Below are 26,487 nucleotides of genomic sequence, written 5' to 3' on the forward strand. Positions count from 1 at the left end.
AGTAGAGAAATTGAATTGTCCAGTTAACAGGAATCGAGCGAGAACCAAAAGATAACTCAATAAATGTTTTTACACATCCAACGGATGATTTGTACTCTGCTACATTGTGAACAATTCGTCAAGGGCATCTGTGGTCATGTACATAATAAATTCATGAACAATTTGTTCTCCACGATCAAAATAGCATTTAAATTCATGAATTCATCGAAAAATTCGAGTATTGAGTCACAAAAGAATAGTATCAACTAGTTGTGCCATAGGATAGTCTCATCCAATCGAAATCGAGAGAATTATTTGCTGGCGCTCGAGTACTCAATCATGTAAAATTCATTCATCACACAAATTAAATAAATAAATCATGTAGAAAAATGATGAAACGTCATAAATCCCTCAGCCTGTTGTCTTTCAATTAACGGCGCACAAACGACTGCCTCCAGACATAAAAAAAATAATTTTTCAAGCAGATTATTCACTCGTGTTTTGTGGCAAAATTATTTTGCAATTACGATGGTCTTTTTTTTATCCAGTTTTGAAGGAATTCATTGAAAAATTAGTGTAGAGGAATCTCCTCACTCACCCCGATGTCGTAAATCCAGTGGAGAAATAAATCTGCTTTGCATGTGAATCTCAACGATTTCTATTTAGTGTCAAAAAACATTTGTCATTTCGAGAATGCAATTGACGTTTTTACGACCTCGGGGATTTATCGTAGACGCTTCGAAGCTTCATCAGTGTTAACATTTATATAGAAAAAAGAAACAAGAATGGAAACGGTAATTCAGGAACTAGAGCTGTCGTCTCACGATGGCTCTGACGTTTCATTTCGGTTAGGATTTCATAAATAAAAAAAAAACAAGATTTTATACATTCGTACGTACGTAATAATGTGTAACGATGTAATAGGAAGAAAAATGGGGATAACGGTGATAAATCGATGTTCTGAAAAAATTGTATATCTCTGATGTGTGGATCTCGATGCGGATGGAACGAATATTCCTCTCTTTAAATTGCAGGATATCTTAATCCTCTGGAAATACGTTGACTATTGTCTCGTTGCTACTGATGTTCACGTTACATTTACACGTTAAATCTTTCATAAAACTCTTTTTCAAGATATTATCAATTCTATTAAGTGGTGAACCGTTATTAACGGATGAACTATTACTTCAATTCGAATTAACAAAATTATATTTTTTCTAGATGCTTTTCTTCACAATTTTTTCTCAGTCTCATTTTTTACATTATGCAATTGATTATGTCAATCCGAGATCGTGAGGTTCACCACTTTAGTAGATCAATTTTGAAAGAATCATTGAAAAAAAAAGCCTAATACTATTGTTCATAAATCACTTAATCGGTGAATTGGCCTGATTTTTAAATCCATTTTCCACTGAGTCCCTTAATAAAATCAGGAGACCTACGATATATGGTATTTGTGGGATTGGAAAGGGATTTTGAGAGTAAAACTATGGGAATACCGTTTGATGGACTTGAGCCTATAAGAGTGATTGAACAATACTTAAAACGTCAGCTCGATTGTTTCTTATTGCGGGAGTAAAACGAAAGTGCGAGGTACGGATGAATCAATTGAATGAACGATCCCTTTTATTTCTAACACCTCCACGATAAAACGAACGGGGGTCTCTATGGTCCCTCGAGACTTAACTAACGAAATCACGAAGATAATTGCTAATTAAAATTTCTGAAAATTTTCAGACTCTTGTTCCACTCAATGCTAAAAACGAAGAGAATATGAATGTATAGAGCAATATTGTAAGAGTGAATCGAGGTGAAATGATTTGATGTATAAAAGAATTTGTGCAGTATTAAGGCTTTTTTTCAATCACATTGATTATATTAATTTGAATGATTAACTCACTTTCCCAAAACTATTGATATTACATAATTAACGAGAGGGAAATGAAGAAGCAAAATGTCAATTGGAAAAAGCACAAGGATGACGAAATGTCATGATCCTTCGATTATCCACAACTGAAGAAAAATGAAAAAAATTCCATTAATTGATTGATGATTAATTAATCAAAAGTAAAACGAAAACTGCTTTTTAATGTGTATATATTGTTGCTTACGTTCGTCCGGTGTGTGAAATCGGTCCATTGATTATTCTAGTATTATTCATTCACCAATTAAAAGGTGTACGTGTGAGAGAGACAAATGAGTGATGTTTTTAAAGGAAAATAAATTATATATACGTGTCATAATTTAATGGGTGGGCCTCGGTCGAACGTAAACGTGCGCATAAATTATAAATTTATTGAGAATGAACAGAGCGATGATATTATTTGTAATCATTCCTGACTTTGTACTTTAACGATACTGTTTTTGAGAGTTTTTTTTCTGCTGATAATCATTTATTTACTTTATCCATGATCGTGATGAGCCTTGTTGTTGGATTTTACGATGGATTATACGTTATTCAACGTCGGAGTTGATTAGGCTGAGTTTATCTTTGGAGGGTGTTGGGTTACACGTTTTAAAGGCAAACCTGATGAATATCAAGCTGTAATCCATCATAAAGTCTAATGAGAAGTTTTCGTGCTGTGTACTCGAATAGTACTGATACATTTCATCAATGAAGAAAGATTGATCGATCCGCATCAAAGTCTGTACCGGTTAAGGGGAGACTACTGTGAGTTTTTCAAGTTGCGAGCTATTGGTGAATATTTTTTATGAATTTAAGATGGATTATGCAATTTAATTATGAATAATTAGAGGCAAAGCTGCACCAAATATTCTCTCTGAGACATTTCATCGATCTTCTATGTATGAGAAATCTCACGCTAATTGCCCGCGATCTGCAAAACTCACAGGCTCTTCTCTTGAGTCTTCGTGATGAGAGGAAGTGACATATTTTTCCTACAGAATGAAGAAAATTCATGTCTCGTACTGCAGAAATGGAACGGACTTTTTTTTCGTTCTCTTGTGCACTCTCAATGGAATTTTGAGAAGGAGAACGTAATATTTTCTTTCTTGACGATTTATCCATTTTTGAATAGTAATATGGAAATTGTGGCGTGACAGGTGTAGAAGGAAAACGAGAGGATGACGGAGAAAACATTTAAAATGGAAATTACAAATTCTCACGAACAAAAGTATCGATGTCCAAGAAGTATTTAAAATAAAAATTGTCTTTATGTACAGTTTTAGTGTTTCAGCCTTCATTGCCTGATCTTGCTTCACCTCTCATTCAGATATTTCCTCCATTTGCAAAATTCTGAATATTTAACCAGTAAAAATTGAGGGTAGAATAAACCCGAGTTTTAATTCCTCTCCATTCATCCCTCCTACCGTAGTCCTCATTACTGCATTCAATTTCACCCCGGGGTTTTGTACATCTCTCGTATGTTTCTGTACCTCAAGCAGAGTAACGAGAAACATTCTAGATGTGAATGTCTACGAGTGACGAGACATGATGAGACTCACACGTATGCGGGTGAAAAGAGTACATTTTTCCTCTCAAGGATTTTTCAGCTTTACTTCTTTTTAATTTAGCCTCAGTGACGCCTAGGTTTTCGTTCCTTTTCAAATGCCGGATGAATCGAGGGAGCAAGACCAAATTGTCATTCTCGAATGGTCGGGGTTTTTTTGTCATCTCTTGGGGGATTGACATCATCGACAGGGCGGAAACATTAACCATTGAAATAGCAAAAGTTACAAACTTGATTAGCACGTGATTCTTCTGCGGAATTTTCTGATTAAAAGTTCATAATTTCACGCTGAGATGAATGGAAGCCATAAATTTCCGGCCAATTACTCCGTGAAATTAATAATCGGGGGAATTCTGATAATTATATTTGAAGGTACTTAAAATAATTTTAGGGGAAATTACAGGTAAATGGTCCATTTAGAAAATTGTTTTTTTTTTGGGCAGCACTGGGTGCTGACAGGGGTTCGTAATAAATGAAACATTAGGTCTGCGATTATCCGTGGCATTTTCTGAGGGTTTAGCAGTGGTGTTTCATGGTAATATCTCACTTAGGGGTATTTTCCAGAATGAAAAAATAAGTGGAACTCTTGCGGAGGGGATCAGGACTTACGATGCAATTACTCCGAGAGCTTGAGAATGATGATGACTTACTGCACGAACCGTGCATGTGAAAATCCAGATTCTTCCCTCCACATCCCTCAATTAATTGCATATAATTAATTCCTGAAGTTGATTAACGAAAGATTTTTATGGGTTGATCTCACAATTCAAATATTCGGAGACAGTATTCACTCTGTAATTTTCCAGCGATTTTTCTTCCACCTGAAGAGAATTCATAATCTCCTGTCGTTTCAGTGACTCCAGTTTCCCCTTCAGAATAACAAAACAAATGTTCACTCGTCCGCATGCAAATGGAATCCAGTATTTTTCCCCGGTTGAATATGACGAGTGAAGACAGTCGTTCAAAGTTTTCCACGGGCCGAGTAAAAAGTTTGCAGTGCCTGACTTTTTTCTCCTTCAAATTAACATGAGGGATGATGAATTTGTCACTGGTCTCTGCAACCTGGAACACAATGCTTTGGGCCACACTCTTAAATCTTCAAGTCGTTAACCCAGTTCGCACGACCGCTTGTCACTGGTGAAACATCATTCCTCATTTCTTCCCTTTTGTCAAATTGAAACGAGAAATGAGGAGGAAAGAATCACAAGAGCCTCGATCATTCCGTCGGACAATTCACACGATGAGAGATTCATCTTACTCCACAAAATTTTCCCCACAAATTATCATTTCCTCCCGTATGCACTGTCATTCAATCGTTTAATTCGGACTGAGTTTAACCGTAAATTTTTGCTACCGTTGGAATTTCCTGGAAAATTTTTCATCAAGCTAGATATTTCCTGCACGTAGGAGGCAACGATGAAACTTTTCATCCGGAGAAACAAAGTGGGAGGGAATTAGGAACAATAGCGTCTCAATTCAATTGACAGAACGCCATAAATGGTTGCTGGTGGATGAAGAAAGAAGTTTAAACTCGTTTCTGCAATTTCCCGTGGCTTTGATGCCGAGGATATCTTGCACCCTCTCAACTTTAGCCCAACAAATTGCAAAGTTCTTTCCAAGTACATGAGTCTGTTCTCCGGGAATCGGTTGAGTGATTTTTTTTTACATCGCGTACGATTCCCTTGAGGAAGTGCTCATAGACATTGCTTTAAAATAATAATGAAATTTCACTTTGTACCTACGATTTCCATTAAAATGAAATTATGATACCTTTGGCATGAAAAATGCATCAGTGAAGGGAATGAAAAATATTTAATCTTTGAATTGCGTGCAATTAATTCATTCCTAATTAAACTCTTGTGTAAAGGAAAAAAGGAAAGCCCTCTGCAAAGTCGGAATGAATTCGTAATGTTTTATTTTTTTTTTCCTCTTGCCAGGGGTAAACTTGGAGTAAGGCTCAGCGTTATGTTAGTGCCCTGGACCCTTGAGTCGACGAAAAGCCACTTGAATTCCGAGGTTATAGTCCCTAGCCTTCATTAGTGGCATGAGCTTACTTCTACGTTGGTTTGGACAAAAGCATTTGTAGAGGAAAGGATAAAAAAAACAAAACATTCCCCGGGAAGAATGAGAGTTTTGGGACAGAGGGCACCTCCGGGTTGCGATATGGTCAGTAGTAATGGCACCTGAATAGTCAGTCTCTTAAAAAGATATCCTAATTGTGAGTAAACATTCCAGGGAGACTAAATTATTCTCAAAGTACAGAGAGATAAATTATCTTACGAGAAGGAAAGAACACTGAATTTATTGTCAGACAAAAAAATGCATTTTTAGTTGCTCTTTTAATTTTCATGGCGATTATTTCATTACAAAGTCAATTGAAATCTGTAAAAAATGGAATTAAAAAAATTTTAATCAATTTTTAATTGACATTTGAATTGTTCAATGAAAACGTTTAATTAAATTATTCCTCGAATTTTCAAGATTTCCACGTTTTTTTCGGTGTCATATGAATCTAAAATTCCATAATTGCCGGAATATCCAAGAAATTAACTGATTGATTAATTAATCAATGAAGAATGGTAAAAACTTTCAAGTCTACTTGAAATTTGCTTTGGAATTTCCTATCCCACTAGCTCCGGAGATTGCAAAAAAAAAAAAATAAAATCCATTTTCCAGGCATCTCGATATTTCCAGCCCCCCAAAATCCCCCGACAAACCCCCTGATCCTGGAGCACCCCGGAGTTACCCAACCACCAGAAGCCCAACAGGGTTTATCCCCGATTTTTTTTCTCCCCTTCCAGTGGTGGGGAACACCCTGACAATGGGTAATACCCCAGAGTGGTGGTACCGGGGTAGTAAAAACCCATACTGACGAGTAAATGTAGAGGGTTGAAGTTATGACGTCATACGACCAAGGGTTGCCCGGGCAACGATTGGCGTTGCGCGTCCGTGACGCATAGCGTCGCCACCGACGCTGTCTTTCCTCCCGTAAAAATCAATTTGACTAGTCCGGTTTGGTGTTCTAGGTATAAACGTGGCTCGTACGGGCTGAACCTCGCCACCAAGACAGGGTCTCTAGGTGAAGTTGGGTGGGCAAAACCCAACTGCTGTACACGAGTTGAAAGCGCCGGGCCGCGCCACCCCCTCCACCCAGTTTATTTCGTATATCACTAGCTTGAGTACATACCGAATATACCGTACATACCGCCAGTCGTGAGTGACCGTCTCCATCGAGCGGTGTAACTTGAGCGGTTCGCGAGTAATTAACCCCTAAAAAGCTCCAACAAGATTCAGATAATAATACCTCACTACCGACATCAGTCATCATTTGGGTAATTATCCAGTGGCCATGACAACTGAGTGAAAAAAAAAACCATGGAAAATTGGTGGAAATAATCAGGTTGACTCATTCCCTCGACCTTTACCACCCCCGGGGGTGGGAAATACCATCGGGAATGACCAGTGCCAGAGGGTCCAGGGGCTCGTGAGTAGCTGAGGAAAGCATAAGAGCCGATAAAAAAAAAGTGACATGTCCACTGGTGGAAAAGCGTTGTGACGCGCGCGCTTGTTTCACCTCTTCCTCGTCAGTGTGATCTGTCACGAGCCAGGGAAAGCATCAGGGAGTTGGAGTCAAGCCCGGCAAGACAGCTGAGTGCAACCGCAAAACGTTGTGCAGCCTCGGTTGACCGAAAATCCTCGACCAAGTTTGTTTATTTATAATTACGCGTGAACGCTCGGTCAAGGTCGGTGCGCGTGAGTGATAGGTTACACGGATGAAGGGACCTGTGGCTGTGACAACCGATGACCCGACGAGTTGACAGCATTCAGCCAAAAATCCATCTGTATTATCATTTATTGATGGTAGATTGGACCATCTAAATTTGGATTGAACGGTACAGGTTGGTGCAAGCTTGCGAGAGAAACAAGTGGTCAACAATGACTGAGAATCAGCGGTTGGCAGTGTCGAGTGACACCCGAAGCTCTTCAGAGGTTGATAATGTCAAACGTTAGCAATACCCCAGAGAGCATCTCCACCATCACCAGAGGTTGACAATCGTCTAAAGTGAGTCCTCGATAATCAAGAAAATCATCGGCAAGCCCTAGAATCATGAAGTGATTTCAGACTGCCAGAGGTCTGACACATTGAGAAAATCCCTGAGACTCGTGAAAAAGCCGGGGATTCATCGGTGATGGTGGAAGGCATTGTGCCAAGACGGCATTTGCCCGGTAATCACTGCTCTGTGTACAAAGTCTATTCCATTCCCGCTGTCGAGGTCATTGTTTTACCCCGGTAAATGACAAAATAAAAATAAACGCCATAATTTAGAGAATGATTGACAATGCCAGTGTCATTATCACTCGTAGTGGTCGGTATCGGCTGTACTGCGAGAGACAGCACGCAAGAGCGAAGGACAAGGCCAGCACATGCTGCAGAACAGATCGAGCAGAGCAATCGACTGATCGATGGTAATCGATGGTAATCGATCATTTTGTTAGAATCAATAGCCGCCGAAAAAGCTGCCAACTCAGTTGAATAGATTGCAAACGATTTATCGAGTTGTCATGCAGTTGTGATGAAGTCAAGCGTCAACTCAGCATCTGCAATAACCAAAAGAAGAACAACAACACCAGTGTACAGGTAAAGTTGCCGATTGCACAGTTGAAGTGATTGTCAAAGATATTGATTAAAGTTGATAATCCTTGATCAATCGTTATTCCACCGTCAAACATGGCCTCGGTGGCAGCCTGGCTGCCGTTTGCACGGGCGGCGGCGATCGGTTGGGTGCCGATCGCCACTCATCCATTACCACCACCGCCAATACCGAAGGATCGTCGAAAGGCCGACGATGAAAAGCTCCAGATTAACGTCAGCGGTCGTCGCTTTGAAACTTGGAGGAACACGCTCGAGAAGTACCCCGATACACTGCTGGGCTCGAATGAGCGTGAATTTTTTTACGACGAGGACAGCAAGGAGTACTTCTTCGATCGGGATCCAGACATATTTCGTCACATATTGAATTACTATAGGACCGGTAAACTCCATTATCCAAAGCACGAGTGTCTGACAAGTTATGACGAGGAGCTTGCTTTTTTCGGTATTTTGCCAGACGTTATTGGTGATTGTTGTTACGAGGATTATCGAGACAGGAAGAGGGAGAATGCCGAGAGATTGATGGACGATAAGCTGAGTGAGAATGGCGATCAGAATTTGCAAAAATTGACCGATATGAGGGAGAAGATGTGGCGGGCATTTCAAAATCCCCATATATCGACAGCGGCACTTGTATTTTATTATGTTACTGGTTTTTTCATTGCTGTCAGTGTTTTGGCAAATGTTGTGGAGACTGTGCCATGTGGAACACGTCCTGGAAGGGCTGGAACATTGTCGTGCGGTGAGAGATATAAGATTGTATTCTTCTGTCTCGATACAGCGTGTGTCATGATATTTACGGCTGAGTATTTGTTGCGACTTTTTGCCGCACCCAGTAGGTGTAAATTTGCTCGTTCGGTAATGTCGATCATTGATGTTGTCGCTATATTGCCGTATTATATTGGCCTTGGCATCACTGACAACGACGATGTGTCCGGGGCCTTTGTCACCCTCAGGGTCTTTCGCGTTTTTCGTATATTCAAGTTTTCACGGCACTCCCAGGGCTTGAGAATTCTCGGTTACACCCTCAAGTCTTGTGCCTCTGAACTTGGATTTCTAGTTTTTTCACTGGCTATGGCGATTATCATTTTCGCTACTGTCATGTTTTATGCTGAGAAGAACGTCGAGGGGACCAACTTTACCTCGATTCCCGCAGCTTTTTGGTACACCATCGTTACCATGACCACCTTGGGGTGAGTTCAATATTAACTTTCTACTTCTCTCACTCTAATGCTCATTAATTCATTGTAATTACTCCAAACTGCATACAATTTATCTTCCTTTATACGGTTTAAGGGTTACGGTTAAAAATAACAGTTATTTAATTGAACTCTTAGTCAACCCGGAAGTACTGGAAGCAATTGAAAAAGTCATTTGTTCCGAGAATTTCCACGAATTGCTGGAAACAAGTGATTTTTCAGTCGAAGCTACCATTCTTTTTCCCTCGGCAAATGTACAGCGAGATAACACTCCGAGGGATAGTTTCACAATTAGGGTACTCTCTCCTTCAAAATGGAAACTGTAACGATTATTAATCGACGTAATTGCCCACTCAGATTAATTTACGCGGCGCGCCAACCAATATCGCCCGAGCGTAATGAGTTTTGTGTCATGCTGATGTCTACATGACGCCATTATTTGTTAATGTCGGGATACACTGGCTATGAGCATAAATAAAAGGGACTCGGGTGTACGCCATCAAATACACGAAAGCCTTTGTCGGGTTTTTCAGTGCCATGCCAGGCTGCAATGCAGAGCAGTTTGTCAGACGACACGTGTCCGGCATCAGTGCTTTTCGCAATAACTCCTCAACTGAGATACGTACCTGACTTTTGGCTCTTTTCGTGATATACTGGATGAGGATTTGCGTTATGATTCATTCATTCATTCTCGAGAGTCACATGAAAGAGAAAATGCCCCGGAAATTGAGAAATTTCATGCGTTGAGAATGTTCTACATCCTCTTCTCCAAAATTCACGTTTTTTTTCCTCATTTCCATGACAAACTTGCGACGGGATTGACGCGGAAAAATATAACAATTCGTAATTATTTAATTACTCACGAATTTTTCAAGTACGAATATTTATTTGTCTGTCTTTTTTTTTCGATTACTGGACCGAACGCTTTTATTCAATTCTGCAAGTGCGATGTACGTCATATATTATTGATATTTTTTATTCACTTTCAAATTGTGCGGGGGATTGAGCGCGAAATTTACCACTTGTAAATTAAATTCCGTGGACTGAGGGAATGTCACATTTCTTCGGTCCAAAAGGTGATCATGTTCCAGTTGGAAAAACACGACTTCTCAATCTATTTTTATTTGTCTTGGGGAAATCTATGTCAATGATTATTTTCGTTTGCGCATCATTCCTGACAACGACGTTACACCTGTAGTTGCAACATTTAAATTTTGTCATTGTTTATTCGGCGGTCGTAACTGTGGAGTGAGATATTTTTTATTCTCCTATTCACATTTAATTCCATTTAATTAAATAGAAGTTTTCCATTTTTTCGTAATCAAATAATTCTGACCGAGACAATTCCGTTCATTCGTAGTAATTACTGCAATAATATAATTTTTGATCGATATTTTTTTTCTCGTGTCCAGGCAATGGTTTCTGTCGGTCACTCTTCCTTCAAACTTTAATCGAAGGATCAACAGGTGTTTCGGAGGTACTTCTAGAAAACTCCTTGTCTAGTTCTATCTCTATTTTACACTCATTTTTCACCTATGCGTCCCTCATTCCCCAATTCTTCTCCGATACAACTTTGTCACGTGTTTGCACTTTCATTCCCCAAACGTGACGCAATTTCGATCACTAAAACTTCCGATTCCCCGAAACACGGTGAAAAAAATTCTAGATTTGATAATAACAAATTGTTATTACACTTTTCCAAAATTCCGAAACTCACATAATTTTTTTTATACATAATTCAAAATAGTTCAGATTCAAACAGACATATAGATTTTTTTTCATGATAATTTCAGGGTGTGAGGGGGTGGTCTACCCCCTCGTTTAGTTATCATTATCAGGGGGTTGGAATTCATGGTATGTAGAGGGTGGATTTATCTGACGAGCGTCGTGGGAGACCGACGTATGTGCGCACGTAGACAGGTGCTATGCACTGATCGACGGAGGGGGCAAAGAGAGCGATGAGGGGAAGGGGGTGAGACTGGAGGGAGGGGGGCAATGGCTGTACACCGCACACCGCACGGCATTGCGGTCACTGGGCTAGTTGCCCTCCTCCTTCAAACAACCCTTCTCATTTCACCCTTTCCCCTTTCCCCTTTGCCCTTCGTGCCCTTGCTCTCATTGTCTTTCCCTGCCACCCCTCTCGCCCCCCTTTTTATTTGTCCTGAGAATTTTTTATCTCCTTTATTTTTTCCTCAGGATCACCCGCTGTCATTTTCAGCGCGCCCTTTCACCTGCTATTTTTATAACGCTCGGATGCCCTTTGACACACCGGGGGTTGAGTTTTTTTTTAGTTCAGCGGATCGATTTTTTTTTTTATCATGGTTGCCGTACGGGGTGAGGGGTGGGCTCCAGGGGTTTCTTCCGGGGGGAAGAGATAAGGGAGTTGTCCTTCGAGATTTTCTAATGCTATCCCTCGGAACGGATTTTCCCTCTCGAGCGAGTGAATTTCACGTGAAAAGAAATTTTTGGAAGATGGAGCTGCACAGGACTCTGGAAAACGTGGCGTTTTGCGGTGATGTATATGTGCAATATTCTACGCGTACCGCGTAGTACTTGAGATATTACCACAATGTTTCTTCTCGGGAAGAAGCTGGAAATTCCGCTGTCTAGTTGTTCCCACGGCTTTATCTATGCACCGAGTAACGACTCAATTTTACTGGGGAAAGTTAGCTTTTTTTCCGGGCAGTTAAGATGACTTTGGAAAAAAGGTAGTGAAAGGCAAACGAGGAGAGAAGTTGGAGAAGGCGGTGAGCGGATTACGAAGTCGTGTGCCTATGAAGGGTATAAAAGAGGAATAAGTGTCTGTTCCATCTGCAGAGAGTGATGATTTCCACCGGAAATAAAAAAAGTTTTCACTTTATTCGAGAAGGAGTTGATCCTCGGAAAGTTGGGAGACACAGAAATTCTCGTAACTGATGAGAAAGGGGCAAGATGTTTTAATTATTTTTCCGGTGGACACCTCTGGTACTTTTAATAAGTTTCATTTAATTGGGACCCTCAAACTCTGTCATTAAAAAATTGCAATTTGCGGCGAAATTCGAGACCTCCGAATTTTAGGTCAATTATGCAATCACCTGGACATGAACGTTTAGGAATTTTGGAATTTATCCGAGGAGAAACGAAGGGAAAGGGACGAATTTTTTTAATTAAATCTGCCCAGAGCTCATTTTTACTCGAATTAAATTGAAAAAATACCCGCGTTATACCACTGAATTTTATAATAATTCATAATTAATTCATCCAATTATTGTACTCGGACTAGAGGATGTACTTCACTTTGTACTCGATCGTGAAAGGGAGAATGTACCGAGAGTTACGCGGAACTTTCCAAGTCGAACAACTAGAACAACAATAATTTGAATTTTGAAATAACCCGGGATAAATTGACCCAGCGATGGAGGTTTAATTAATTTCTGCGGTATCCTGCGAAATTCGGAGAGGTCATGTCAAAAGCGTCTGTAAGTTCACAGAACAACATTCCGTCGAAAATCCCACAAAATTATCCACTATTAAATTTCATTCTTTCACATCCCAAAGAACCGCGACCTTTACCTTCAGAATTTCCCCAGACTTCCAAATTTTAACAGCCCCATAAATTTCCCAAAAGAATCCTCGACTGCTTCTCAGATCTCAAACAACTTGGAACCACTTCAAAAATTAAATCGAACAATTCCATTTGCTCTAACAAAATCCATTACGAATCCCCCAAAATAAAACCGTGAATCCAAAACTGCATTGCGTGTGATTAATTCAAAATTGACAGTTAAATTTCACGACGAGCCGTAAACTCGAGGTCAAACATTTTTCCAAGTGACCCTTGGCATATTCCAAGGGTACTGGGAATAATTCATAATCCTCGTTGGCTACTTCAGCATCATACTCCATTCAAAAATACATCACCAGAAATAATTGATAATTCCCCACGTCACTGATAATTCAATAGTTTCTTTTTTACTGAATACCTTGTGGCCCCATTCGCCATCCAAGTGTCTCATATTAATTGCATCAAAGGTATCATTATTCTGGGAATTCAGGGCGAGCGATTTGGAATGTTGAACCGAATTTATAGGTATCGATGGATCGACAAAGCATGTTCGTAAGTTCCAACACAGTGGAACCAATGACAAGTCCTCGGAGGTAATTGCAGCTGTGGGAAAACAGAGTACCGAGTCCTGGGTGTTACCGATCATCCCTTGGGCAGTTAATTAAGGAATTTAATGATTAATCTAGGGATCTAGTGATTTTTAGCGATAAAAAATCGCGTACTATTTTCAAAGAACGACAAAATCATTGCTTTTATGCCATTGCTCTTTCGTTTCACCTCAAATTCTCGTCGAAATTCAAAAAAATTGAGGAACTCTTCAATCAGAATTGCCTCTTCAGATCGATCTCGTGTTTGCATTCATGGATCGTAAGCAACACGAGTACTGCATTTCTCGTTGATGGAATCAGAGCCCACGTGTGCCTCTATAGATAATTGATAACCAATAGGGGATCAGCCTTGGTGATAACATCAATTAGTGGGGGTTAATTTGTGCTGTGACCTCATTAAACCTCAAATCTCGGCTTCAACCTTTATGAATCTTTTTTTTTTGTGGAATCCTTTGCCAACCCGAGTTGGATGCGCCCTCCTGGTAATAAAATTTTATTAAAAATATTTCCTCCTCATCGCCTTTGTAATTTACTTCGGTGTCAGCGTCCAACTTTTTACCTCCGTTATTCAACGGATTTTCAACTCTTAATGAAGAAAAAGTTTTGACCGGGGTAATACACTTCGGTATTGGATAATTAATTTATTTAGGTGATCACTGGATTTTATTGGGGTACTGTTTATTGCACATGTGTCGAGTTATTTTGTTTTCAAACCGGTAATCAATGGAATAGTTATTATCCGTTTTACCGGAGGCAATTTAGTTATTTTCAAGGGAAAGAAAATGGCGACCGTGAGAATTTTATTGTTATGGCAGTAGTTACAGGTATTGTTATATCCGCAGTTGAAAGTAATGATTTTTGTTCATTGTTTCATGGAATGAATTTAATTCAGGTGAAACCTTGCGAGAAAACGCAATTTTTTTGTGCATTTTTCAAATTGTTTTCAGGGAAATTCTCATTTTTTCATGGAGATCATATTTTTCCTATTTTCCACATTTTTATGTCATCTAAAAAATATAAAATAAACACCGATAAACAAATGAATGCGGAATCAATCATCAATTCATCAAATAAATCGTATTTTATGGATTACAATTATTTTATAGAATTCAATTGACTCTCTCCTAAAAATTAGATTATAAAAATAATTAATCTGTTGTTTTTCTATTTGTCCTGTTTATGACAGCTTTATTATTATTATTGGATTGATGGGAAAATCAACTGCTGACGGGATAAAGAACGCGATTCTGAAAAATACAATAATTACACTAAAAGTAATGATTAATTCGTGGTATCAACTCGAATCGTTAGAAACGAGAATAGTTCAGGGACTTTTTTTCTCAGTTGATGGTATTTTTCATGTACAAATACAGAATACTCGATACTAAGAGTGGTAGACTGTCAATTAATGCTCATGTTAGGGGTGCTGAGGGATGAGGGTGGAGGGTGTACCGCGGGGAATGAACTTTTTAACATTTACCGTCCTCGTTAACTATCGATTTTGCGTCAAGCCGCCGGGTAAAACCGGGTCGTCTCTCCGGTAAAACCGATAAAACGTCCCCGAGGCGGTTGCAATTTTTTTTCATCGGCTGTATCACGGAGTTTCTTTTTTCTTTGGGATTTAAGAATGAGAATCTCCAAGGTGTTCTCTGATTTTTTATACCCAATGGTTTTCTTTGTGCTTTCTTCAATGGCTATTCTTCTTTTATCCACCGGATATACCTTTTGCCAATTGGCAATGTCTTTAATTAAGGTTTATTTTACTTTCCGGGATTATCTCAATGGTGATTATCCACTGAGCGGGATGTGTTCGGTGGAATTGAGATTATTTCCCAGGGGCTCCACAAATTTTATTTTCCCTTTGGAAATTCAGTCTGGGGAGGCGAAACCGATGGAGTGATCGATTAACGCAATTATATTTTTTTTGTCTCTCAATTCAATTAAATTCCGTATTAATTAATTGAGTTACGTAATTGAATATTTATTTCGCGGCTTTTTAAATCCTCTTTTTGAGAACTTCCTGCGAATTTTACGGACAGAATGGAATATTATTACTGATTCATTTATTTTCATAGGGAGAAGTTTTTCAACTATTATATTTATTTTTCAACGTTTTATTCTGTTTTGCACGTGCGAAAAAATAGAAACATTTCACTCCCAGTTCCCAAGCCGAATATTACCGATTCGGATATTTACGGGAATAATATAATTTGTTTACGAATTTTTTATTTTTTGATGAATTTCGAAATGAGGTAATTACTTCATAAACCGATAATTATTTCCATTGAACGAAAATATCCATTAAATTTCACCGATAAATTCGTATGAATGTATACACGACCCGGAGAAAGAATTTTTAATCCAATTTTCATCATCATAAAATTCCAACCAAAAACGCAAATTCTGTACTCTCGAGAATAAAAATAAGAATTTTTAAAAAAGGAATAATTTATAAAAAGGAATAATCACTGGTATAAAGTAAATATTCATGGCACTCAACAAATTAATTCCACTCGATCCTCAGAAGTGAGAGAAATGACCGAAAAAAATTGATATTTATTCCCTCGTACATTCCAGAACTCGCGGACAATATTTTTCCTATCAGTTAAATCCTCTCAGCAACGAAAAAAAAAACAGAATAAAATAAACCCTTTGTACCTAAAAAGCATACATTATTCTCGGATCATGACGTCATGAAGTTTATTGCAGAATCCCGAGATTTTCGGAGGGTCACGCGAGATCTTCCGGTGTCCATCGACAAGAAAATCCGGGATTGGCTTAGGAAAAAAACCCCCCCTCCCATTTCCGACATCCAATTTTTTTTTATCTACCACCGAATGCCCAGAAATACCCCAGTATTTTCGTGTCGTGGCCTCAGCGCCGTAAAGTGGATAGAGAGGTTCCTATTTTCATCCCAAAATGTCTCACATCCCCGGATTATTTCACCCTCACCCCCACCGCCTCGTCATCGAAAAATCGACACGATATCATCCCCCGACCTTGAACTATTCCGATAGCCCAAGGAAATCGCGATCCTTTTGAAAATCCCGTTACCCGGGAAATCCAAAAAATTCCGTCACACGGAAAAAAAAAATTGCTGATTGTCATCTGAAATGATTCAGTCGTTATCACAACCCCGAAATGGATGAAATGACTCTCGTGAATATTTATTACATCCCGTCGTCGATCTGTTAGTTTGGATTATTTTTTCCAACCCCCAATGTCCATCGGGCAAAATCGATTGTTCCGACGATCCGATTAACGGGTGTTTCTGCTTTTATCTTGCTGGTACTAATTTATTGCCCCAGTGGGTGAGTTTTTTTCACGGGATTTTTTTAAATCACAGACTGTTGAGAGGAATTTCGGGGATGAACCCACCGCCGGGGATAATAACCCCCGAGCTGATTGAGGGTTGTCTTGGGATTGCCAGGGATTGATGCTCCAGATGCTTCGAATCATCCGAATTTATTATGGCAAACGTTCGAAATTTTATTCAATAATAATACTACGCTCAAAATATTCCAATAAAATTTTCCAAATGGAGAAATTACATAATATTATCGAAAAATTACAATATAAATTGTTTACTGCACAGAAATATATTATATTTCTTATACTATTTCAATAGAAATAATAGTATCTCAAGAAGAATCTATTAATTTTCTTGTAAAAACTTCTATTCAATTAAACAAATTAATTTGAGTGAATGAAGTTTAAGAAAAAATCAGGGAAAATCGAATTTTGAGTTCGATTGTTGCAATTAAATCGTAACCGCAACCAATAGCAAAACATTGAAGGCTGAACACCTGAAAATTTCAATTGCATCCTGAAACTCAGGACGTACATTGCAATTCGAAGGATTCAGATATTCCAGCACAACTCCGTGACCGTGAAATAATCCGTATACATCGGATTCGGGGCTACAAATCCTGTTGATGGATTCATGTCGAGAATAATCTAGTTCCTAGTTATGGATTCCCAGGTTAGCTATTCGATTATTAAGACAGTATGACTAAGTGATTCTTGGGGATGAGCTGATGGTATTGGAGGACCGGAATTGCAATTCAGATTCAACAACATATATTTCAGCATCCGATTCCTTCGTCGGAACTTTACCGTTCCCTTGATTTTAATTGAGTGTGACTTTCAGGTGATTTATTCGTCTTAGTTCTTGAGGAAAACGTCAGACCTGTTGAGGCACAAGTGCCCTTTATTGTCGCTCGATATTCATATCGTATGAAAATTATTGCAAACAAGGACATGCATTTCGTGATTTCGTGTCGGGTGATAGAATGAATTCACCGGGTTCTCGGGGCACGTCAGGTTTTTCCATTGTTGGAGCATTTTGTATTTTTAGGATTAATTGATGCATCCTGTGACCTCGATACCAATCATGCTTAATTGATCTTCATAGCACCCAAATATTCCATAATTCATAATTTTTAATTCGAAAAACTGAAACGATCAAAATTATTTACTTCAAATGAATAAATCCGTCTGTTTTATTTTCAAATTTAAAATCAATTTTCATTTCATGTTTGAAATATTCATATTTCTGAAATAAATATTTCATTTTGAGAGAATTTAAATTGTTTTAAATTTTTTTTTTATGAAATTCCACGCGGGAAATTTGAATCCGACGCGCGAACGCGTAATCATTCCCGTTTACTCTTGATTAATGATTATTCTTATGAAGTTGGGGGCTTGCAAAATTTTTTATCGCTGTGACAAAGTTTTCTTCGGACTTTTCATCCTTGGCGGGTGCTCTCTGCGGGCTTTCTCACCTCCTGTCTGTATCGATCTCCCGGGATGAACAGCCAAGGGTGGAGCTACGTACGCACCATCGGCAAAGTCACTAGCTACATCGAGAAAAAAAAAATATCCTCAATACTGGAGATCATTCGCTGACATGAAAATCGAAGAATTGAATGACTCGGGAGTTGGGGCACGGTGTATTCACTTTTGGCTCTCATCCAACGTCATATCCGGGACCGGAAGTCACCGCTTCACTAGCGGCTACTGAAAGCTCCGGTAATTTTGGATTTTGATTGCACCGGAATTTCAGGGCCTTAATTTTTTTTTCACAGATATTGCACTGAATCGTTCGTTGAGAATTATCCAATTTCTTCGGGTCTCGTTAAAGTTTTGGATCTCAAATCCCAATTTTTTAATTATAATGATAATGCAGAGGGAATTTTTAGTAGTTCGGGGTAATTTTGAAGATTTTCTTTTTTATAAGAAATATTTAAGGGGAAGTTTCTCAGATGATTGAAGACACCGAAACCAGAAATCGAAGCAGCTGTAGCTCTTCCGATGGTCTGACTCTGACAATGAATTATGATCTCTATTTGCGCTCCGGTGGCCACCGCCTCGATTTCCGGCTGTTTCTCCTTTGCCATTACCCAAACGCAAAAATAATGGAGTACAGGATAAAGGAAGAACCAGTGAACCGACTTCAATACTTCATTTATTTCTCCATTTGTTTTCACATTAAACAACAGTATGATTTAAAATTTTTATTTCACGATTTAATTTCTCTCGGGGTAGGCATTCATTTTATTGATTAATTCGCGTAACAAATAGCAGCCTGACCCCTGAAAATTCTGAATCCTCCGACTCCCCCTGTCAGTTCTCATTAAGTAAATCGTTACGCCTCAATTATTTCGTTCGGCTTTAGTTTGATTATTCGAAAGTTGGCGGGTGGCCTCCACCCATTATCTGTCTTATCCATTCACAGGATAAAACCCACGGGGTTCACTACTTATTCGGCCATTTCGCATTTCAATTTCCCATTTATTCAATCCAAGACAAAAATTTATTCAATGCAGATGAAACCGATCGAATAATCAACACCACTTGAAAATTCCAAAATAATTCTCATTATCGTGACGATGAAAAAAATTGATTGACAATTATTTTGTTTTAATTCCCTCGATTTGATTGATTCGATGTGCTATTCAGGTTTGGTCTGGCTTGATGAATTTTCTCAATTTTCATTCTTATTCCGTCTTTACTCCAGAAGATCTCAGAGATATTGGATTTTGCTGATAGTAATGGACTCCCTTTAATTCGATACCCTCGGTATAGTGGTGATGTAGGTGCGAGTAAGATTGACGAGAAGAAATAAAGAAGTGGAAGGGAAAAGAGGAGCATTAGATCAAAGTTTCCCCAGCACTCTCGTATCAGTCATCGACTCCCAGCTCAAACGAGAGGAGGAGCACTCCTATTTTTTTTTATCACCCATCGTCTCGATTCTCCTTTTTCTTTTCTCACTCAAGTGTTACACAGACCCTGTTGAGCTTTCCAAGGAAAATAATCCCTAATGGCAGACCATTTCCCGAGAGCACCTTTTCCCATTTCCCTCGCCTATTTCTTAACCTATATTACGTCGAAAATTTCCCTCAAATACATTTTCTATGTATCATATTTCCAAATTGTCGATATCGTCTTCTTTCTCACTTTTTTTGGGGATTTCTGGGAAGCTGTGGGTCAGATTGGAATTTTCATAGTTGCGCGTCTATTTTTATCAATTTTTGGTGGGTGTATAGATTTTTTCGATAATTAAAAAAATGAGAATTTGTTGGCAATAATTTCTCAAATATTTTATTTTTTTTTCTCGCGCGACCAACAATTTCTTCGCTCTCTCATAAATTTTAATTGCCAAGGAGAAAATTAATTCCCCAATGAACTTCTTCACATTCACGACCAGTCGCTGCTCTCAGAATTTTCCCAACACCGAAGCAATCGTTTGGGTAATTACATCTTCTCATTTAGAATTCTTTGCGTATCGCAATAGAAATAATGTAATTACACAAAAAAGAATTCTCTCTAATTGAAAAGAATAAAAATTGAATTCTGTTTTGATAGACAATCTAATTTAACTCCCAAGACCGAGAAATTGGCGTGGCAATTGGATATTTTCTTCAACAGAATTTGTAAACCACCTGCCACAGGTCTGGGATTATCTGTAACACGTCTGGCGGCCCAGTATAGAGCCAGTGTTGGCTAAATCCGTGTAGAAAAAACCAAGACAGGTGCACTCAAGCCAATTTTCCCTCTCCTCCATTATTTCCTCCTTTTTACTGCACTTTTACCTCACCGAGATTTCACCGGGAGATCGATGGGCCGAGATTTGAATGGCAATCATGAAATACCCACGACAGTACCACATGTCTCTGCTCTGCAATTTCACGTTCATTATTATTTTTATTTACATTTTTTTTACCCCGAAGTTCTAATCCAAAAATTTAAACCGTGGGATTTCATCAACATAAATTTATTTAATTCATTCATATTTACGTACAGCGAAGAAATATTTGAGTTCATGAAACTTGAGATTGTTAATTTCAAATTAAAAATTGTGTTGCAGTTATTAACAAAATTATGTATATTAATGTGACGATCTCGAGAGACATATGTTTTGCAATTTTCGTGCTATAAAAAGCGTCGGCCTTTGTCATCTGGCGTTTGGTCTCGTGTACGAGTGAATTGTAAAATTCTAGAAATAAAAATTTTTGTAAATGTTGTAAGATACGTTGACGTCTTCTGTGTTGCGTGGGCGAAATGTTTGTGTGTAAACCCCAGACCGATTTGCACTGTACATGAAGTTTGAATTATTTCGAGAGATTTTGTTCAGTCACTTCATACACCAGACTAATGACGTTGTTATCGTTGGGGTTGTTACTCCGTTACGTGCAAGTAATTGTTCAACTGAAGTATGAGCGCAGATCAGCTGTGAATTTTTCGAGTTCAAAAGGTTATTGTCGCGTATGACCTCAATTAGGTCAGGTTTTCACGGGGTAATGCTCCGAAAATACATTTTCCTCTCCGAGGCATTCGCAAAAAGGCTGATTGGAAAATCCAAGTACGTTTTTTATTATCGAAGTTGAAAAGGTTGTGATCACGGGGAAATAGAATTTCTCAAGTGTAATTGATGATTTTTTTTTGTTAGAACAAGTACTCGGGCTGTTAATAAAAACGCTTGACCCTCGAAAACTTAATTCCGTTGTGTTCCCTGTAATTCGAGAGATAAAAAGCCCGCAATATTGAGTTTTCCCGGGTAAATTTTCCCCGGCTTTCCGATGAGATTAGCAGCCTCTATGATGTCCGTCGGGAAATTCATTTCCCTCTTTCGCGTTTGAATAACGTAATATTTCACATGACGTAATTCATTTCTCACGGAATTAATGGAAATTATGAATTATCAAGAGCACAGAAAAAAATGCAGTACAAATCACTCGGACTAAATTACGAGAATGTCAGTGAAGTATTTTTTTTTTCCCGAGAATTGTTCATAAATTCCATTGTTCAACGGAATCTCCAGCTTCTCTCGCTTCACCCCAGAATTTAACCCCAAACTTTTCATAATTTTTTTATTCCAGAGTAAAAAGCTTTTCCCCCCGTGACTTCCATCCGACTGAGGCTTTTAGCAAAATTACGGAATAATTTTGAATGCGGATGGGGCGGTACCTAGAGAAAAATAAAAAGTCCTCGTAATACAGTCATTCTCTCACTCGGGAATTGCCATTGGAGTTGGCTATATCCACGATTATTTCACCGATTACAGTGTACATAAATGTCTACATACATTGTTACCTCTCGGGGTATTTAAGCCCTTCAGGGTGTTGTTCAGGTACCCAGAGCAGTTGAACTAGTTCTCGTATTAACAAAAACAATACAAGCGAAATTGCAGACGACAAACAAATAAATTTAATTTTTTTAACGATAATATTCAATCTCTTTTGTGTACACAAAATCTTTACAATAATTTTTTAAATATTTCCATACTCAGAAAATTGACGGAAGCGGTAATTGGAAATTATCGATAAATTAATATTAATAATAATGATGAATAATTATAATAAAAAAATCAAGTTCTTTCACAAGAATAGTTCGTGCGTAAATTACTGAAAATCTGAGAAGTCGAGGAAATTTTGCGAATTGAAATTTTTTTTTTTGAAAATAGTCAGCAGACAAGTTCAGTATTTCCTGCATTATACTTATGCCGAATGTAAATCCCCTCGACACGCATTTGGAATCATCGCGCCACGCGTCTCTAGTCTCTCTGTTATATTTGTACTACACCTAGTACTGCTCTAAAGATAGACATTCAAATCCGGCATGCCTTCTGGCTCTCACCAGATCACCACCCCACCTCCCCATTTCTACTTCACCATACTTGCAACTTTGAAGTCATTTTTCCCCGACCTGCCATCACTCCTCACGTACACTCCTTTATTTTTACTGAAGGCTTCTTCGTCAACATCGACCTCCACCAGGTCCATCACCCGCGATATCACGTCTAAATATTTTTGTAGTCGATATCATTTGTCAACAGATCGGTAAAAATATCACCAAGAAATGTACAACTTTGTATTTCTCTCTCATATTTATTTTTTTTTAGTAATTATTTCCGGTAGTCCAATTTTTCAATTTATAGATTTGTGTGTTTTTTTTTTATCTCGGTGGAACGGAAATAAAATGAAAATTCTGGTTGCGGTGGACAGTGGGGCTTTTGAGTTTTTATTTCCTATTTCATTCGATGAGATTTGACATTTGGAAAATGTCGATTCCACCCGAAGAAATCACAGAAGAAACGAGAGGAAACAGATCGAGTGAAATCGCCCGCTGATAATCGGTGAAAAGCTTTCAGCCCTTAGTCGCTATTTTTTCACCCGTTATTTTTCAACCCCTCGAACCCATTTTTCTCACTTTTCTCCAGCTGAAAACACCTCTTCAATTGCTCAACGGTGCGATCAAGGCCCCATCAAAGGCCAGTTTTCTTTACTCTCAAGAAACCAACAAAAAAGTCGTCCACATTTTATTCCATATTTCATATTTCCCCAGTGATTTTCTTCCATTTTCTTACGACCCTTTTCCTCGAAAAATTGAACAACTTATCGATAGTTTAACAAAATTGTTTTAATTTTTCCTCAATCCAAAAAGACATTCCATTTCAAATTATCCAAGAAATTATCTGATTGACAGATGAAAATTTCAAGTTCAAGTGTAATTATTCAACGGGTAAAGGGCAAGAGGATGAGGAGGGGAAACGAGGGAAATAGGGTGATGAGGGTGACGAGGGGAACGAGGGGGACGAGGGGGACGAAGGGGATGAGGGGGATGAGGAGGTAATAATAAAACCTTGACAAATAGCGGAAGTTATGTTTGAGATGCCGAAACCACTTCCGTTGTCGTCACCTTGCATCGGACAAAGGGGCCCAGAAATCATGAGGCCTTCTGTTCACCTCATGAAATGATGATCATCCATCTGGCACGTTCTCAATGATATTATTAACTGGAGCGTCTCGCAACCCAAGACTATCCAACGTGTGCTAGGATGATGAAGAGCCACCCAACTTTTTTTTCACCTTTTTAACAGACTTTACACGCCTCTCCAGCTTCTAAATGAGGCACTGAAGTACTTTTTTTTTTTTGCATTCTCCACCGCACGAGGTGGAGACCAAAGTGAAGACTCGTTTCACATATTTTGTGAACCCCAGGAATTCAACGCATACATTAAATCTGATGCTCAACGAGGAGTGGAAGCAATTAATAATACGTAGAAGGCAGCAAATTTAATTTCTGCGTCAATTTTTGGGGAGTCTGTTTGAAGTTGAGATATTCTCGTCGTCACGATTTATTTGAATCGACGGGTTCCTGATGGATATTGTAATTTTGACTGGGACGAGTGAAAATTCAGTGCCTGGAAGAATTTTGGATGGATATCCGGTTGGATGAGGGAACGAATGATAATCGGAAGCTGGTTGTACCATTCCAAGCTGATCGGCACTCCTGACGACCCCGGCGAGCATCCGTTATTGAATTAAGTCGGGTACTCACCGACGAGGACATCAACACAACCAATTCACCAATGTACTCACTCGGGAATTTGCCATTCGTGGCACACTAATTCGAGGTATCGCGGGCACAGTCGTGATTACGCGAGTGCCATTCTGATGCTCGTCATCAATCCTGCTATTAAATCCGACCCACATCGCCTCTACACATGTCAGAAATCATTCTGTTATTGCCTTTCAGTGTTTCAATGTTCCAACATTTTCATCTTCTTCATCTTCTTCATCTCTTCCATTTTCTCCATTTTCTCCATTTTCTCCATCTTCTCCATCTTCTCCATCTTCTCCATCATCTCCATCATCTCCATCATCTCCACAATTTCCATTATTTCCATTATTTTCATTATTTCCACTATTTTTATCAGAGAATAAAATACTTTAATTTTGCCAGCGGACACAATTCCGTTTATCAACTCAATCGATGATTTTTCGATCGACAAGAAAATAATTCTGCAATTAAATCCTCAATCTGGTGTAGACCACATGCAAATGTCTTCACCCAGAAGTTTTCCCCGGACAATCTGGTATTGAAATCTGGCGATAATTCACTTCGACAAATTGAATTACCATGAGATCTGGAATGTCTCTTAATTATCATCAATGGATGTCCCCGGGATTCACCCCAGAATAACTTAATTTTACCCCAAACCTCCTGACCCACTTGAGTCCTCATCCCGAGAGAATCCCAACAAAAAGAGAGCAACGAACCAAGAATGTTCGATTAATCAAGTTGAGAGGCATGAATTTTATCCTCCGATTGGATGCCACAATCTTTTTACAATCGACCAGCTGCTCCATTTCCCACTATTCAATTTCCCTCCCTAAAAAACTCCCTCTGAATTTTCTCCCCCCGTGCATTTACGAAATAATGAGAGATGACAATCAACTACGCAAAGGAAGCAGCGCAATTCTCTTTTCACTCAGTCCCCGGGATTTTTTACGCGTTCGTCTGAAGTTTCATAAGAAAATATTTTTTTTTGTTCCCTCGAGAGTAAATCCACGGGAAATGAAAGAAAAATCTTGGAATGAAACACTGAGCCTCGGGGATAAAAGCATTCGGAGGCAGTTCCTTTGAAAGTTACGGGTAGCAGTAAAAAAATTATCATCCACTCTTTTCCTGTTAGCGGAAGTGCTATGGATCGGTGCTGGAGGATAAAATAAAGTTACTGTATCGCACATGGTCCTGTCGTTAGTCACACATTGTGAATTTTCCCACTGGGAGTCACGTCATCGGCCTGTTCACGACTTTTTTCTTCTCGGTTTATACTGGCGGTTAAATTTATTTCGTTCGAATGATAGCGCACCAGATGTGGCCCTGAGTTACGCGGAAATGAGATGAAAAATTACGGGTACCAAACCTGAACAATAATATTTATCAATCGGTTCGACAATTTGTAATAATTTTCCTCTTGATTTTTGCCATTTTAACACGTCCACTCCTAATTACAATTATTCCTAAAAAAAAATTAATTATACATTATAATTATTGATTGGTATGATTATTGGGATCATTATAATTAGAATTAATTCGTAGCAGATTTAATTGGCATGTTTCTGCTTTATTGTGCATAATTTAATTTTCGCTGTCAATCAAATGTTTGGAATAATTTCCAGTATTCTCCGGTAATTTTCAGCAATCAAGTGTTTTAACAAATGACAAATTGTAATTGAAGTTGAATTAATGAGTGTAATTGTTTTTTATTGCAGATATGGCGACATGGTACCTGAAACGATCGCTGGAAAAGTGGTGGGTGGAGTTTGCTCATTGAGCGGAGTACTGGTGATAGCTCTTCCAGTACCTGTCATTGTCAGTAACTTCAGCCGAATTTATCATCAGAATCAGCGAGCAGACAAGAGAAAAGCACAGAGAGTAAGTACCGTAAATTACCGATAATGAATCGAGTCCCTGAATAAATTTTCTCCCTAAAATTTTCCAAATGTCAAATTGAAAAAAAATTCTTCAGAGTGCGAAGAAATATTTACCGATGGTCCGCTCTTATCACCTCTTCCGGTTTTGCAAACATAATTTCCCCTGAAATTATATTGACGGCAAACGATTTATGAACGTCGATACGAATTTACCCGGGATCCCCGGACTCTGGCGATAATTTATGCCCGGGATTTTTGAAAATTCATTATCAGAAGCACCAGTCGTCTGTCTTGATAACTGATGGTGGGAT

The 26,487-nt window shown here is 38.8% G+C and overlaps 1 protein-coding gene across 2 annotated transcripts in view; it reads left to right on the top strand.

The window, feature by feature from the left end:
- Window positions 1–6,664: 6,664 nt before the first annotated feature.
- Window positions 6,665–26,487, top strand: part of Shal (Potassium voltage-gated channel protein Shal) — a 52,011-nt gene continuing 32,188 nt past the window's right edge. For both annotated transcript variants that reach the window (XM_011308703.1, XM_011308702.1), the window contains exons 1-2: window positions 6,665–9,293; window positions 26,015–26,177. In XM_011308703.1, coding sequence (XP_011307005.1) covers window positions 8,179–9,293; window positions 26,015–26,177 — 1,278 coding nt within the window. In that variant the 5' untranslated portion in view covers window positions 6,665–8,178. The remainder of the gene's footprint in view (window positions 9,294–26,014; window positions 26,178–26,487) is intronic.

Source organism: Fopius arisanus, unplaced genomic scaffold (assembly GCF_000806365.1).
Source record: "Fopius arisanus strain USDA-PBARC FA_bdor unplaced genomic scaffold, ASM80636v1 scaffold00062, whole genome shotgun sequence".
In the NCBI taxonomy this organism is placed as follows: Eukaryota; Metazoa; Arthropoda; class Insecta; order Hymenoptera; family Braconidae; genus Fopius; species Fopius arisanus.